This window comes from Camponotus floridanus, unplaced genomic scaffold, assembly GCF_003227725.1.
Source record: "Camponotus floridanus strain SB8 unplaced genomic scaffold, Cflo_v7.5 scaffold27, whole genome shotgun sequence".
NCBI classification, from domain to species: domain Eukaryota; kingdom Metazoa; phylum Arthropoda; class Insecta; order Hymenoptera; family Formicidae; genus Camponotus; species Camponotus floridanus.
Genome location: NW_020229403.1, coordinates 1,670,981 through 1,685,252, shown reverse-complemented (window position 1 = coordinate 1,685,252; position 14,272 = coordinate 1,670,981). Strand labels below are relative to the sequence as shown.

Genomic DNA, 14,272 nt, shown 5'->3' with positions numbered 1-14,272 from the left:
TCTCATAGTACTAAGTCTCGAGTGAAAATTTTGTTGAAATTTCGCTAGAATTAATTTGAGAATGAGAGTATAAATGATGACTCGTGCTCTTCTCTCTTCTCAATTTATTTTATAATATTTGTTATTAAATATATAAGTGTGTCGTTTGTAGAATTTTCAATTCTTTTTATTTTTGTAGAAAGAATCAATATTGAAACAAATACTTTTAAAACAGAACTATGGTCTTATTATTCTCAGAATATATATATAAAAGAGAATAATAATTATATAATAAATATTAATATAATTCTTATAATAAAATAACTTAATTTAATAATTTAATTTTTCCTTAATTTATATTGTTTATTATTAAATATTTTGTTGTGTTACTGTTTGCATGATTCTTAATTTGTTAATTTTTATAAATACTATATAGTTTATCTTTATAATATTTATCATTACTAATATCGAAACGGAAAATGTGATATTAAAAAATATTTATTATGATGATTTTTATTATCAGCACGAAGAAAATATGATGCTTTTATGACAGCCGTCGTCTAAATTATGTTTAAAAGTGAAGCTATGCTAAAAAAATGTTATCCGCTACCAACAAGAAAAAAAAATGCGTCGACAAATCATTTGCCAGAGAATAATTTGCTTGGCATAGTGACATCATATTATTTACCGCGAAATAATTTCGCGACAATGCCACCGGTAAAATTGCAGTTTATCGCCGATAAAAAATTGTTTGTCATGGTTTTGTGGGTCCTAGAATACAAAGAAAAGAATAAAATAAAATAGTTTAAAATATACTGGGTGTCTACAATATAATCGAAAAGAGAATATTTATAGTTTATATAGCAGTAACAACAACATAGAAAGAAGAAAAAGAGAACGAATACTTTAAAATTTTAAGAAAATGTACTGTGTAGTATTTTAATATCTATTTGAGCAAGATTCATAATTACAAGATAAATATGCGAAAATTGAAAGATGACGGGGAAAAGAGAAGAGACCGACCGTCGTTAAATAATTCAGCGATTAAATTCAGCGGCCGGTCTGTCCGCTTGCTGCTTCTAGGTCTGGTTCCAGAACAAGAGAAGTAAGGAGCGCAGGCTGAAGCAGCTGACGTCGATGGGCAGGAACCCCTTCTTCGGAGGTTCGCGCAAGATGCGTGGCTTCCCGCTGAACCTAAATCCGGGTGCTCTCGGTGGCGAGGATGGCCCGCCGCCAGGTTTTCCGTACTTCGGCCCGGACAAATTTGAATTCGGCTATGGCGGTCCGGTGGCCTTTCATCACGAGTTCTTCGGTGCTCATCCGCCCCCGCATCCGCACGGACCGCATTTCGCCGGAACGGGAAATCCAGGTAAGTCTCTCTTTTCCTTTGATTTATTTACATCACAGAAGAATAATATAAGTCCTACTCTGAAATGCAACTTGCGGGAATAGCACGGAATCGACCTATGTCTATCGATTAACAGGCGATCGTTTTAGCCACAGAACAACTCGACTTTTCACTTATTCTTGCTAGCATATTTTCTTTCTATTATATTATACTTAAGAATAAATTCGAATAAATCCCTTTTGCATTGGAAACAAATAAAAAATCGCGAGAGCTCCGAAAATATTGAACACGGTATAAGATAACGATGTCGCAAACAAGTGTTTCAAACAAAAACCATCAGTGATTTCGACCTTATTTTTTATATCATGTCGTGCATTAAAATTTTTTCTAGAATCTTGCTTTTTATTTTGATATTACAAAAAATTGCGAGAAACCGCCCTCCGTTTGCCTCGAAAGATCCACTTGGAGCAAAAACGGCCGATCTACGCCGAAAACCGGAGCCCGAGAGTCTAGTCCCAGAAAATCTCGCGTAATTATAATAAACCTCGAATCAAGTAGGTAGGCCCCCGCGATAATTATGACAGCCGGTTTCGGAGATGGCCGGGCGGATACGATCCTCTCTGAGAGCAGTACGTAATCTGTTTCTGACAGGCCTGGACCCGGCCAGTTTAGCGGGCATGGCAGCGGCAGTGGCGGTGGCAGGGGAGTATCCACCTCCGGGCGCGGGGGGCGGCCCTCCGGAATTTCTCACGGGGCCCCCCGGACAGGGGCCCCCTGCACCCACCGGCGGCAGTCCCGGAGAGTTCCTGGCACCTTCAGGTAAGAGAGGGAAATATCCCCGCCAAAGCCATTACCACCGAAAAACCGACCGAATCGCGATCGCCGATCTACCTCAATCGTGCCGTGCCTGCCCGCGAGCGAACTTTATATTTGCGCTCTCGCACCGATATATTAGCGTTATTTTCGTGATGCCGGATGGCGATGCGGCCATTAATTCGCAAATCGCTTTAAGAAAATTGAAATATTCTTACAGACTAATATTCTACAAGTATCTATTTTTAAATGTCAATCGTAATTTTTCTAAATATACCTAAATATGATATATATATTTGCTCTTTCTATATGCAATTTTTATGTTAACATACGTTAACATTTTAATTATTTTTCTCAACTCCGAACAACCTAACTTTTTGTAATTTTGAACAAATTTATTGTCGGAAAAGAAAGATTGTAATATTCGCAACGCCATTTCGTGACGATTATTCGTGACGATTTATTATGCACATCTTTGTTAGATCGAACATGCCGTGTCGTGTTAATTAGAAACGCTTTAGTCTCGCGGTATCGAATCGAAACTGTTTCACGCCATTCAACGTTTCACGTTGAAACGAAAATTACACGTTGCTGTTAACCTTTCGCACACGGTATCATTTTTATTATATTGCATCGCGCTATTATTCACACAGTCGCGATGTTATTTCGTGCACGAAGGATACGCGTGCGAGGGACTTCTATCTAAGTAGAATTTTCTGCAACAAAGTACGGCAGTGTGAATGTCATTTCCTTCGAAACCCGTCATACGGATAATTGAGATCCGACAATCACAGCGTGACCTTTTGCGATATGTCCAATTTTAAAACTACATTTTCCAACTTGCGTCAGATCTTCATACATTCATGCCTTATCCGCTGTCACTGACGTATCAATCAAATCACATATATCATTAAATAATGTTAAAGAAAATATAGTTAGCGCGATAATGGCATTAATAACTATCATATTTATAAGGTGAGATGTTTAACGTGGCTTCTGTGAGCTCAAATTCGAGTTTGGAAAGTTTTTAGTTTAAAGGATAGTGATATTTTTACAGTATTTCTTATTCATAAAAATGTAGCATTAAATATTTTAATGAGTAAAATATACATAGATACACATGAGTACATGATGAAGGTTTTATCAAAAGAGCGTAATCCAAAATCGCCACTTTATAATGAGAAAAAATTTTTAAATTCGAATTTTATAGAAATACAATTTCCATGCATTTTTAAAAAGGTAGAAATACAATTTCCATACATTTTTAAAAAGGTAGAAATACATATATATTTCTAGATTTGCAAAATATTAATTCCTGATTTTGATGTTGTGTTATTGTAACTTCTATTGAAATTGAGAATATGCCCTTCTATAATGAATCTTTCAACATACATGTATATTTAATGCCACATTTTATAAGTAAAAAATATATAACACATATCATAATATACATAACATATACACATACATGTATTATTTTTCAAATATAATGATATTATATGTGTATGTATATGTGAAACTCGAAGATAGTGAAACTCGAATTTTATGGCTGACCAAGTTTTTCCGTCTTCACTGCCTTTGTACGAGGAATGTTACAAATTTGCAATAAATAAGGTCGAAAAAGAGAGTCGAGCAATTATGCTGTCAGAAAAGTGGTTGAATTTATGTAAGAAATATTAAACGTAACACATTTTTATCGCGCGCGAGATCGTATATTAATATTTATAACCCGCCGGCGGCGGATTGTCTCGCCGACTTTCGCGGGACTTCCGGCCGCTAGGCTGACCCGTTGGGTCGCATCGCATCGCGTCGCGTTGTGGGATTTAAATCTTAATTGGCATCGACGCCGTATGCGTTCGCTTGTTCCCAGGTGGTGCGCAGGGTAATCCGAGCGGCGGCGGGAACGGCAGCGGCGGGCCAGGAGGCGGCGGCGGCGGCGGCGGTGGCGGGGTCGCGGCCGGCGGATTCCTGGAGCCGCACCAGATGCAAAGCGAAGGGCTGGCCTGGTAGTACGAGTTTTAATTAACGTGTCCCTTATAATAATAATAATAATAATTCCGCCCGCACGCCTAAAAAAGCGAATGGAATCGCGAGATCGCCGCTGAGAGAGCGGGGAGCGCGAGAGGGGGCGACGGCGGCGGCGGCGGCGAAACGCGATTTCGCGTCCGAGGGCGACGGAAGGCTCGGCGCTCCGCTGCTTTTCCTTTCTTTCTATTCTTTTTTTTTTTTCTTTCTGTCGTCTTCTTTGTTGTCTCCTCTTTCTCTTTTGCGATTGACTCAATCGAGACACTATCGATCTTTCTCACTCGTCGACTCTTCCTTTCTGTAAGATACAGACACGCGCGTTTGTCTGAGCGCCTTGATTCACGGTTATTGTGCAGTCGACGCTATTAGCTTTATTATTACGCATCTCGGCGCCGCAACGTCGATGTTACTCTATTTTTATTATTATTAATATTATTATTATTATTATTATTAATTATTATATTATTATTGTGTATAAAATTCGAAGGTCCCTATCGTGTAATATTGTACCCTCCCTGTTGATTATTTTTGACGTTATTTTGGAAACACCCTGTAGATAACTGCTGTTGTACACCTGATAAAAAACGTGAATCGCTAGACACACATATGACATGCAACGTCACACGCGCTCGCGTATACACAGACACACACAGACATTTGGAACACTGCTGTACTAATATTATCATTAAAGTATAAATATAAATAGGAAACGTGTAATTTTTTTTGTATCTGTAAGGCGGCGAGATTGATGTAAATACACACGCAAGAAAAAAAGACACACAGAAACACTCTCTGTCCTCTCTCTTTGCTGAAATGCGCGCGAGCCGATTTGCGCTGGACTTACTCATTAAACGACACACCGGAAATAAAATATGTGTATCGTGACACAACACACAATACACCGAGTAAGACAGATCGAGAAAGAGATGCGCCGCCGCGACGCATAACGATTATAAATATTATTATAATAAACCACCTCGTATTTCCGTATGCTGTGCTGTGCATTTCACTTCCTTCTGACCACCGTGTGATATTTCTCTTCAACTGGATGAATGATGTCGCAATGTCAAAAAAAGATATAGAATAGAATAGAATAATTACATATTTGATTTTTTTAATGAAAATGTAACATGTCATTTTTCTAAGGACCATCGAATTAAATTAAAATCTTAAATTGAATTACACATTTAAATTTAAAAAATTAAGTTTTTAAATTACAAGTTTAATTTCGTACTATTTTTGTAAGTAATTGGTGATTGGTCTTTACAAAAATATCTTACAAATTTTTGATAATTGACTAAATTATTTGCAAGATTAAGTGAAATCGATTTTTTCTACTTAGAGTCCATCGCGCCAGCAATGGTTATCTTCGTCGTAGTTAATCGATCAAGATTTGCAACACTATTGATGCGACAAATCCTTCGCTTTATGTTAATGAGAAATACGTGTGTAACTATTATCGGATAGCGATCGGCCGCAAGTGCACCCTTGACGACGGAAGTTAATGAGGTAAGTAACTATTTACGTTTTTTATTAGTACGTGTCACGCTGTCTTCGATTTCCGTATTTATTGCCGTCGACAGACGTCGACAGTCGTTCAACTTGTCACTGTCATCACGTCGATTTCAATGACATTATCCTAATGAGCAGCGATGCTTGACCACGAATTCGATACAGTGGTATGGTTATATGCCTAGGGATCGAGAAAGTTGTCGGAGACAGTCTGATATACTTGCTAGTAGCGCATAAATTAAGTCGTTTCTTTAATTGAATGAAAAAAAAGATACTGGTTGTCACAACGAGATGATCAAAGACATTAAAAAACAAACATGTGTTTTATTTTTACGAAATCGATGCTACAAGATATATTTGCATGATAGAGAGATCCAAAAAAATTTTTGTACGCTTGTCATAATTCAATAATTTTAAACTAAAATCAATTTTCTGTAATTTTCGAGGTAGCTAGTTTATAAATTATGTCAGATTTCTTGTATATTTTTGCATACGCTTTGGGCAGCTTTCGTATGCAGTTGTCGCGTTTATATGCCGCCAATCAAGTGTGCCACATTACGTTACACCACGTTACGCTATGTTAAATGTATACGCTGCGTGTCTGCCAGTTCGCAACGGGCGCTTTTTTCGCGCGTCAAAAAGCGCGTTGGACTTATTCAAAAGGCAATCCGGCTAAATACTGAAATGACGTGCGCGGAAAAATTTAAAGCGAAAAGCAGGTACACACTCGCCGCGTATGATGACGTAACAGAATTACAAATAACAATGCCAACGTTCGTCTGTAAATCCATCGTTGAAATTTTGCTGAAATTTCGTTAAATGTGCGTGGCATTCACATTCTAACATTTCTTATTTCCTTGCTGATTTACAAGTAATTTCCACAGCAATTGTTATCTTGATAAAAATTATATTGATATCGAATCGATAAAATTATAAAATATTGTGTAATCAAATTTTTAAATTTAAATCCCTTTTTTAAAATCACTTTATATATGTATTTATTATGTATTTAAAGTTATTTTAGAAAATTATATAAATAATATGTAATATTTATAAAGCAATTTTAAGAGAAAAATGGGTAAAGTATATCAAAAACATTTTTCACGCGCAGTAATATTTAAGATTATTTCTATTTTTTTGATTGAAATATATTTCTCGCAATTATTTCATCAAAAATTTTTCAATTAAAATAACAATTACATTGATAATTAGATAAATTACTATTGTGTGATTATCAGCTTCTCGGTTATTTTTATCTGTTTTTCTTTTTTTTATTCTTTTCCTTGTAAGAGAAATGTTCTTGATGAAAGAGGGCGAGCTCAGGTGGCGAGCCAAATCCTTTTCCTTCCCAAATCGCGGGCCGTAAACACATCTGCGACCGGCGTCGCCCTGACGTCGTTAGCGGATCCTGGCGTCGTTGTCCTGAGGAAAGGAAAAGAGGAGGGTGCGCCTCGTCGTATCGGTCTGGACATCTGGTGAATTCGATTTTGATGTGTTTCGGCGCCCCCGGGGGTCCAGCGAACGTCCTTCGCCTCGCATCCTCGACATGGCCCCTCTGGGGCCGCCAACTATGCTGCCGCGTGTACGTATCCCCATGTGTTTGGCCTACATCGCGTATATACAAGCGGTTCTTACTCCCGGCGCTTGTTGCAAGTGCATCTACTAAGTGTGTGCACACAATCGTTGGTCCCGTGTCGCAGTTTACTACACATGAGCGCTAACAAGGTTTCGTTTAAAACAACGGCGTTGACAGCAATTTAGGTAAAGACCCTCGACTTGAAACTTTACATATTTTAAGGAATCGATCGGACAAATTTTCTCCTTTTGAAAAAATATTTCCTCTTTATTATAATAATAAGAAAAGATTAAAATTAAAATATACCATCAAACTTATGTTGCTGTTCTTGTTTCTTTTTTTATTAAATTTTTTAAAGAGATTTAATTTTTTTTCTAGTAAGTCAATCATCTTTAATAAAAAGCAAGCTTTAAATTATTATATAATTGGAAGAGAGCTTTCTATCGAAGATGCTTGAGTATGATAAATACTAAAGAAAATGAAATGCTATAAAATCATTAAAAATTAAAAAGAAACGAAAATAGCAACTAATGTTTGATGGAACAGTTTGATTCTTTATTGATATAAAAGAGGTATTTATTCTCTATCTAATAAGAAAATACAGATTACATCTGTGAAATAATGTAACATTAAAAGCGCTTGGCTTACTCCAGAGAGAATTCGATGTGACCCCTTTTACCATGTGGCGGGAGTTTGGCGTGTAATTTAGCCGGATAGTTACCGCACGCGCGCATATGCGATGTAACGTGCGATGTAACGACGTTGACGAAGGCGTCGGCCTTCCGTGTAATATGTGTATTCTGCGACGTTGGCAGAGTCTCCTCCGGGATGTCTCCCGCGAGATTCGACAGATGCGCGACCCGCCTCCGTGCCCTAGGAAGCCACGGGCTCCCGCGGGAGTTTTGCAGGGACAAACCGTCCCCGGGGGGTCGCAACCCTCGATCCTCGTGTATCCCCGTATTCTCCTATTACCTTCGTTCGTGCGGGATAAGAAAACGAGAATACTGGAGCGAGCGACATTCTTGTACACCGTTATCGCATTAATAGGATAAAAATCCGATCAAATCTCGCAGAATCCTGTCGCGATTATTTTACCGGACATTAATTAGCTATTATGCACAAAAAGCCATAATTTTGAAACCTGAGTTATTGCAGAAACGAATGGTAAAAAGGTTTTTTTTTGCGTTATGCAATTTGCAATATTTATATATATATTTGATGTCGAATTTTAGTTATTATATATTTAAAATTGCGTAAAAAAATTAGCGGTTTCAGGCATAAAATAATTTTCAGATAAGAACTTTTTTTTGAATATGTATGCAAAAATGAAAAATATGCATACTTAATTATTAACTTGATAAAAAAATCTATCTTAAGATATTATATTTAATATATGCAATAATTTCAAAAGAGTAAATACATGAGAAATATTTGACACATATATATATATATATATATAAATTTGATAGACTAAATTATACATATAATTAACAAAAAAGTTACGTTTTTCTGAAATTATTGTAAATTATTATCTCTTAAGATATTTTTTCTTTCTTGATATATATTTTCCAAATTTCTACATGCAAGTTCCAAGACAAACTTTTATTTAAAAACTATTTTACATCGTTCTAAATCGTTATTACTATTTGTATATAAATCGTATAGATCTTTCAAGTAATCTTTAGATTATTTTCACGGCGGCAAACTGCGACATAAACGTTATCTATACTATCGATAATACCGACTATACATTCACCGATGCGTATCTACCCGTCAGAGAGACGTTTGAGGAGATATGTAGAACAGGACGATGAAGAGGGGTTCCCAAGGGGTGGTTCTAGGGCTAAGGGCCGCCGACGTGTCACAGTCCAACGCGCTTCGGCGACTCGCTCACGTGTCCATGCACGTGTCGTAAAACGAATCCTCCCCTTCCCTCTCTGTCTGCTATCATTATGCAAGGAGGCCTTACAAATCACGCCCTGCTTACCGTGGGCACTGTCATAAGCTCGAATTAACACGACAGTGCTTTGAATTAATCCCGGGACCTACATCCCCTCGATCGTCGAAACACCAAATTTTTGTTCTCTTCAAGTTCTTTTTCAAAAAGCTCTTTTTGAGGAAGCCGATTCGATGTCGTACGATCGATTTTCTGTCGCTTTGATATAAATTATTTCATTTCTATTGACAAATCTAGTTATAACTTTGATTAGATCTTTATCAATCTTACGTAAAGAGGTACTTGAAATTAAATTTATATTAAAAAAAGAGTCTTTCTATATATATGAATTTTTTATCTTCTAAAAAGTTAAGAGATTCTTATGCATTAAAGGGAATGATTTAACACATGAAATTCATGCAGAGATAAATAATCGTTGACGCATAAAATTAATAAAAACATTCGTTTGCTTTTTATTAATAAATATACTTTGTAGAAAAAAATCATATACAATATTTCAAATTCTACGGTTTCTGTGTAAAAAATGAGTCTCCCTTCATAGAAATATAAATGCGACAGATTCAACGATCGTACGTCCGCGATAGCGTCGTCTATTTTATTCCTTTAATGATACCATCCTACGCATAAAGTCATCTCCGGAGATTCTCCCTCCATCTGATTCCTTTGCTCAAGCGTATTTTTTTCTCGGAATCGTCACGAATTCGGATGACGTCGATCCATGTGGGACGCATAACACAATGGAGACGTCGGGTGGCGACGTTATCGCCACGGATCCAACAAACGAAGAAGAGGAACGCTCGTGTCGTAGTTATTTCCGTCTTTCTTGGAGCGAACACGTGAAGAAGACGGGTGGAGACCAGAAGTCCGTCCGGCAGACGGACCTCCTGGCGTTCCGCCTGGGCTTAGGCTAATCCAAAATCCGGATTACCTGTGCGTCCCACAAGCTGTCCAGCGGTCCTGTCTTACAGACGTTGCGCGTCGTGGCAACCGATAGTTCGCTCCTTTTTTCTTTCTTTACGCGGCATTAACTGTGCCTCCACGTGTGACGTCCTCGGAACGCGAAAGCGAATGTGCCTTTCTCTACATAGGGTACCCATCTTCCACCGTTCTCTCTCTCTCTTTTTCTCTGAGCTGGGATAAACGCGGACGTAGACAAAGGTATTTCGATCGCGTATTCGTCGGTTGTTGTGTTAGCTGTCAGGTTCTCGTGTCGTAGTGACATTGAGAAGGAGATCTTTGTATCTTTTTTAAGGAAATTTTTGAGATTTTTGGAAAGTTTTTTAGACTATCAAAAATTACAGAGAATTGCAAACAATAAGTCATTATAGTATAGAAAACAATATATTGCATACAAAATATGAAATTGAAGTTAAGTAGAAAGATATTAACGCTGCCGTTATTTTTTATGAATTAGGACTTTGATTTATTGCAATATATGCATTTTGTATAATTGAAGTATAATTATATAGGAAATTTATAAAAAATTTGAAAAAAATATAATTGTATAAAAAAAATTAGAACATTTATCGTCAATATCGCAAAGCCATATTTATTTTAGTTAGTTGAATATAATAATGACACATTTATAATTAAATTGTAAAATGATCAATATTCTTTTAAAAAAATTCATCCATATTATATAAATGATCAAAAGTATGTTGTTAATTCGACGAAATAATAATAATCTGATAATAGTGCTCCGGAAATTTTTCCCTCTCGCGTTTTGTTATCAGAATTTTCGTGTTGCCCCTTGTATATAAAATATATATGTATATATAATCTACTTCAACATAAACGCAACTCGGTCTTTGCAGCATTCTTATTACCATATATGCATGTAAATGTACCTATCGTTCGCCATATGTGACTTTATCTCCGCCTGTAAAACACGCGCATTTTTCTGGCGCAAATTTCTAAAACGATATAAAGTTTCGATTTCAGAAGTGATGCATCACGACTGCATCTGCGCAAACGACCTTTCATCACGCGGATATTCAAGCAAAATTAAGCAAATCCGTTATTAAAATATTTGAAATTTTATTGTCTTAGAATATATTTCTGAGTTCCGATTTTTATTAATGTACACTAATAAAATTTGCATGAACATTTGCTTTTTAAATGAATAATATTTATAATAATAGTTATATTTAGTTAGCAATAATAATAACGGCAGTGATAATTAGATATATATTGAATATTAATATTGAACATTAATAATGGAAAAATAATGCATACCAATCAAATATCAATTTATCCCGTATATAAAAAAAGGCAGTAAATTGGAAAATACATATACAATTTTGACGCGAATAAAAATTGTTCGTGTTTAAAGAAATATCTCTCACGTTCGCCTTCTTGGCGATTTCCCACCCTAATCGTTCCATACACGCTTGCACCCTCTCGACCTGCTTATCAGGGCGCCTACCCGTCCCTCGTCGACGAGATAAGTATTTGCTATTTAAAATACCAGCTCCGGTCTCGCGCGCGCGGGCCCCAAGATAAACCGCTCGTGTCGAGGGGTTGGTCGACGTTGTGAGGGAGCGAGCACTAGAGAGGGAAGGGCAGAAAGAGGGGTTGATTATAAACCGAAGGCAACAGAGAAGGTTTTTGGGGGTGGCGGGTGGGAATGAGGAGCGGGGGTGGGTTTACGCGCAGGGGCGGTGGAGTGTGCAGCTACAGCAGCCACGGCGGTGGTCCACCGTGAGGGTGGTTTATGGGGGGTTGTACCGGGCATTGTTGTATAAATAGGTTTGGCGAGTTAGGGGTTGCTACCCCCGAGGGAACTGCACATGTCCGCATCGATTATACCACCCCTTCCCCGCGTACAGTCTCTCTCTCTCTGTCTCTCTCTTTCTTTCTCTCTCCATCCTCTCGTTCTCTCCCTCTCTCTCTCCCTCCCTCTCTCTCTCTCTCTCTCTTTCTCTCTATTTTTCACCCTCTTGCGTCTCGAGCCTCTTCTCGAACCTCTACCATCGGGAGATGGCTTCGATTCCCCCCTTATCGTACAACACATCCCGCTCTTTTTCTCTCTCTCTCTCTTTCTCTCTTCCTTCCGTAGCGTCTCTGTTTTTCTCTGTTCCTTTCTCTTTCTCTCGTTAAAAAGTTTTATTTCTTCCTTTTTCCTCCTCTGCTTTCTCGCTCTCGGCATCACTTTCGGATCACCCTCGTGCACCCGACGAATGCTTTCTCTCTGTGGTGCCTACGGGGCACGCCGCTCGGTTATTTTCAAGCCATTTGCTTTGTAAACGCACGCAATCTCGGCTAGCCACCCCCGCGCGCTACACCCTCTCTCTCTCGTTGCCGTCTTCCACGTAACCTTCGACCCCCGCGGACGCGACCCCCGTCGCATGCTCGCGCTCGAATGCCAAGCTTGAATATTCAAACTCTTAGTCCGTTTTTTCCGATCAAAAAGCTTCCACTGCAATATCTGATTTTTATCCTTTTAATATAACGGATTTTTTTATGTTTTTTTCTTATCACTTTCAATACTTAATCAAGTATCTTGATGTTTACTATTTCCTACTTTGTTAAATATTTTACTTTGTGTTTTAATATTCCTTATATATTTTTAAACACAGACAAAATCCCGGATGATATCATTGGTGGAAAGACATTCTTAAAACATAATTCTTTAAGATGTAATTTCTAGTCGAGAAGACGTCATAAATATAGACAATTTCTCAAAAAATCTCCAAATATTTTCATTTTAATTTTTATATTTTTCATAATCTTATAAATTTATATTAGTTTCTTGATCGCGACATCAATAATGTTCAAGTCGTCGAGCTACATCGGACAAACCAAATCAACCTGCAATTGTGAAGAGTTGTTCACCAGCTTAAATAGTGTTGATGTGGCAGCGTAGCGAGGGAGGAGGTGTAGGAGGGAGGGGAGAAAAGGGGGTAATCGAAAATAACTGGCGTACGCACTGAATCGGCCGCGAGCGTTCGCCACTGTACGATATAAAGGGCACCCGCTGGGAATCGGCAACTCGCCGCGCCATTTTGAACACCCGTTAGAGTATCCGCAGCATCCACACCCGCCGTTTCTCCCCCTTCCTTCCCGCCTGAACGACCCCGCCGGCACCTGGCGCATGACAGAGTACACTCCGCTGGAATCACAACCCCCAACCCTCGCCCTTGCCGGACGACGACGACGACGTTACGGCGCGTTTGACCTCGTGTTTTTATTAACAACAGGTACCGTCACGGTCCATCGGCGATGACGGCGCGATTTCTCGATCGGGCCCGCTGCCCTTAGGGCTGCTCGAGCCTGGACACTGGAAAATCTCGACAGGACAACGATCTCTAGATTGCGCCTGATGGATTTTTTCTGTTCTCGCGATTTAAGGGCGATCAGGAACGATCGTATCGCTGAGATAAACGGAAACGTAACTTTTACAATCTTGTCAAAAAGTATTAACTTAATTAGTTTTTTGACAATTTTTATTTTGCTAATTTTGTTTTAAAGAATTAATTTTATTGATTATAATGAGAGTAATATATCAAAGAGCTTTAATTCTGTAGATACGATCATTTTAAGATCAATTGAACATTCATTTAATTGTGCAATTTGTGAGAATGTGAGTGGCAAGTGGATTTAGACCGTCTGGTCAGACTTGCGTATTATCGATCATTCATTTCGCATCCAATAACTGGACGTAAATTCGGAATCGTCTGAAAGAGAGTATATGAAATTGCAGGACAGGATGATGAGCACAGGCGCGCGTTTATCTTTCTCTCTCGTCGATTCGTAATTCCGGAATGCTTGGCTACGGGGTGACTCCGCCGAGGGTAATTGTGTTTCGCGTTGTCCTAATTGTGTTAGCGAGTCTTATGGGGGGGATTAACGTAGTTTGGCAGAGATTGCCGTCGAGTCTTGTTGAGTGTTGCCGCTGCTGAAAAAATATCTCGACGCCGATGATGTACGTTTGTGTTTATTGAAAAATTATTTTTCAATTATTATTTCTCAAATGTTTTGATGTATTATAAGCATCGAAATATAATCACAATTAATATGTTTAAGATTATAAAATTTACATTGTGGAAATTATTTGGAAACT

At 38.2% G+C, this 14,272-nt stretch overlaps 1 protein-coding gene across 5 annotated transcripts in view; it reads left to right on the top strand.

The window, feature by feature from the left end:
• LOC105252280 (LIM/homeobox protein Lhx5) overlaps nucleotides 1–5,149 on the top strand; it is a 39,329-nt gene extending 34,180 nt beyond the window's left edge. For 4 of the 5 annotated variants that reach the window (XM_025409521.1, XM_025409523.1, XM_025409520.1 and 1 more), the window contains 3 exons: nucleotides 1,063–1,348; nucleotides 1,958–2,146; nucleotides 4,011–5,149. In XM_025409521.1, coding sequence (XP_025265306.1) covers nucleotides 1,063–1,348; nucleotides 1,958–2,146; nucleotides 4,011–4,150 — 615 coding nt within the window. In that variant the 3' untranslated portion in view covers nucleotides 4,151–5,149. The remainder of the gene's footprint in view (nucleotides 1–1,062; nucleotides 1,349–1,957; nucleotides 2,147–4,010) is intronic. The other variant, XM_025409522.1, reaches the window with a different exon arrangement.
• Nucleotides 5,150–14,272: the final 9,123 nt, after the last annotated feature.